The 1,119-nt window shown below is 53.5% G+C and overlaps 1 protein-coding gene across 1 annotated transcript in view; it reads left to right on the top strand.

Annotated features, from left to right (window-relative positions):
- Nucleotides 1–882, top strand: part of LOC120957622 (tubulin alpha-1 chain) — a 2,239-nt gene extending 1,357 nt beyond the window's left edge. Inside the window, exon 2 of the mRNA XM_040379911.2 lies at nt 1–882. This exon is cut by the window's left edge and continues 671 nt beyond it. Coding sequence (XP_040235845.1) covers nt 1–679 — 679 coding nt within the window. The 3' untranslated portion in view covers nt 680–882.
- Nucleotides 883–1,119: the final 237 nt, after the last annotated feature.

Genomic DNA, 1,119 nt, shown 5'->3' with positions numbered 1-1,119 from the left:
CAACCTGAACCGGCTGATCGGTCAGATTGTGTCGTCGATTACGGCGTCGCTCCGCTTCGACGGTGCCCTCAACGTCGATCTGACCGAGTTCCAGACCAATCTGGTGCCGTACCCGCGCATCCACTTCCCGCTGGTGACGTACGCGCCCGTCATCTCGGCCGAGAAGGCGTACCACGAGCAGCTGTCCGTGTCGGAGATCACGAACGCCTGCTTCGAGCCGGCCAACCAGATGGTGAAGTGCGACCCGCGCCACGGCAAGTACATGGCGTGCTGCATGCTGTACCGCGGCGATGTGGTGCCGAAGGACGTGAATGCGGCCATCGCCACGATCAAGACGAAGCGCACGATCCAGTTCGTGGACTGGTGCCCGACCGGGTTCAAGGTGGGCATCAACTACCAGCCGCCGACGGTGGTGCCGGGCGGCGATCTGGCCAAGGTGCAGCGTGCCGTGTGCATGCTGTCCAACACGACCGCCATTGCGGAGGCGTGGGCCCGGCTGGACCATAAGTTCGATCTGATGTACGCGAAGCGCGCGTTCGTGCACTGGTACGTCGGCGAGGGTATGGAGGAGGGCGAGTTCTCCGAGGCGCGTGAAGATTTGGCCGCGCTGGAGAAGGATTACGAGGAGGTCGGCATGGATTCGGGCGATGGCGAGGGTGAGGGCGCTGAAGAGTACTAAAACCCCTTCCCCCCAAGGAAAAAGGGCAATTTTGCTCTGTGAAATGGAAAACATTTCCCACCCCGCACTCGATCGCGAAGACGAAAATGCCGGTTTTCTCCATTTTGAAGCACAAATTCAAAATTCCCAGAAGAGGTTGGTGTGCATTTTAACTTAATTTATTCTCTGTTGATGAAATAAAACAATTCCCAACAACAACATAATGCGACTGTGTGTTTATTTTACTAAAATTCATAATTTGGAATTGTTGTTGAATTTCGTTAAATGAAAACCGCAAAAAGTCCCTCTGAATTCCAAATGTTGCTCCAAACTAAGACATGAAGTCATTGGGTGTAGAATATTTTATATCGCTCCATGGTCGAAGCGCACAAAGAAAAGCAATACACACACAAACAAGACTGACTGACGTAATTGTCAATACCGTTGTCATGCTGGTTGCC

The sequence above is a fragment of the Anopheles coluzzii genome, chromosome 3, assembly GCF_943734685.1.
Source record: "Anopheles coluzzii chromosome 3, AcolN3, whole genome shotgun sequence".
Classification (NCBI taxonomy): domain Eukaryota; kingdom Metazoa; phylum Arthropoda; class Insecta; order Diptera; family Culicidae; genus Anopheles; species Anopheles coluzzii.
The sequence above is the reverse complement of the archived record's forward strand: the minus strand, read 5'-3'. Positions and strand labels throughout refer to the sequence as shown.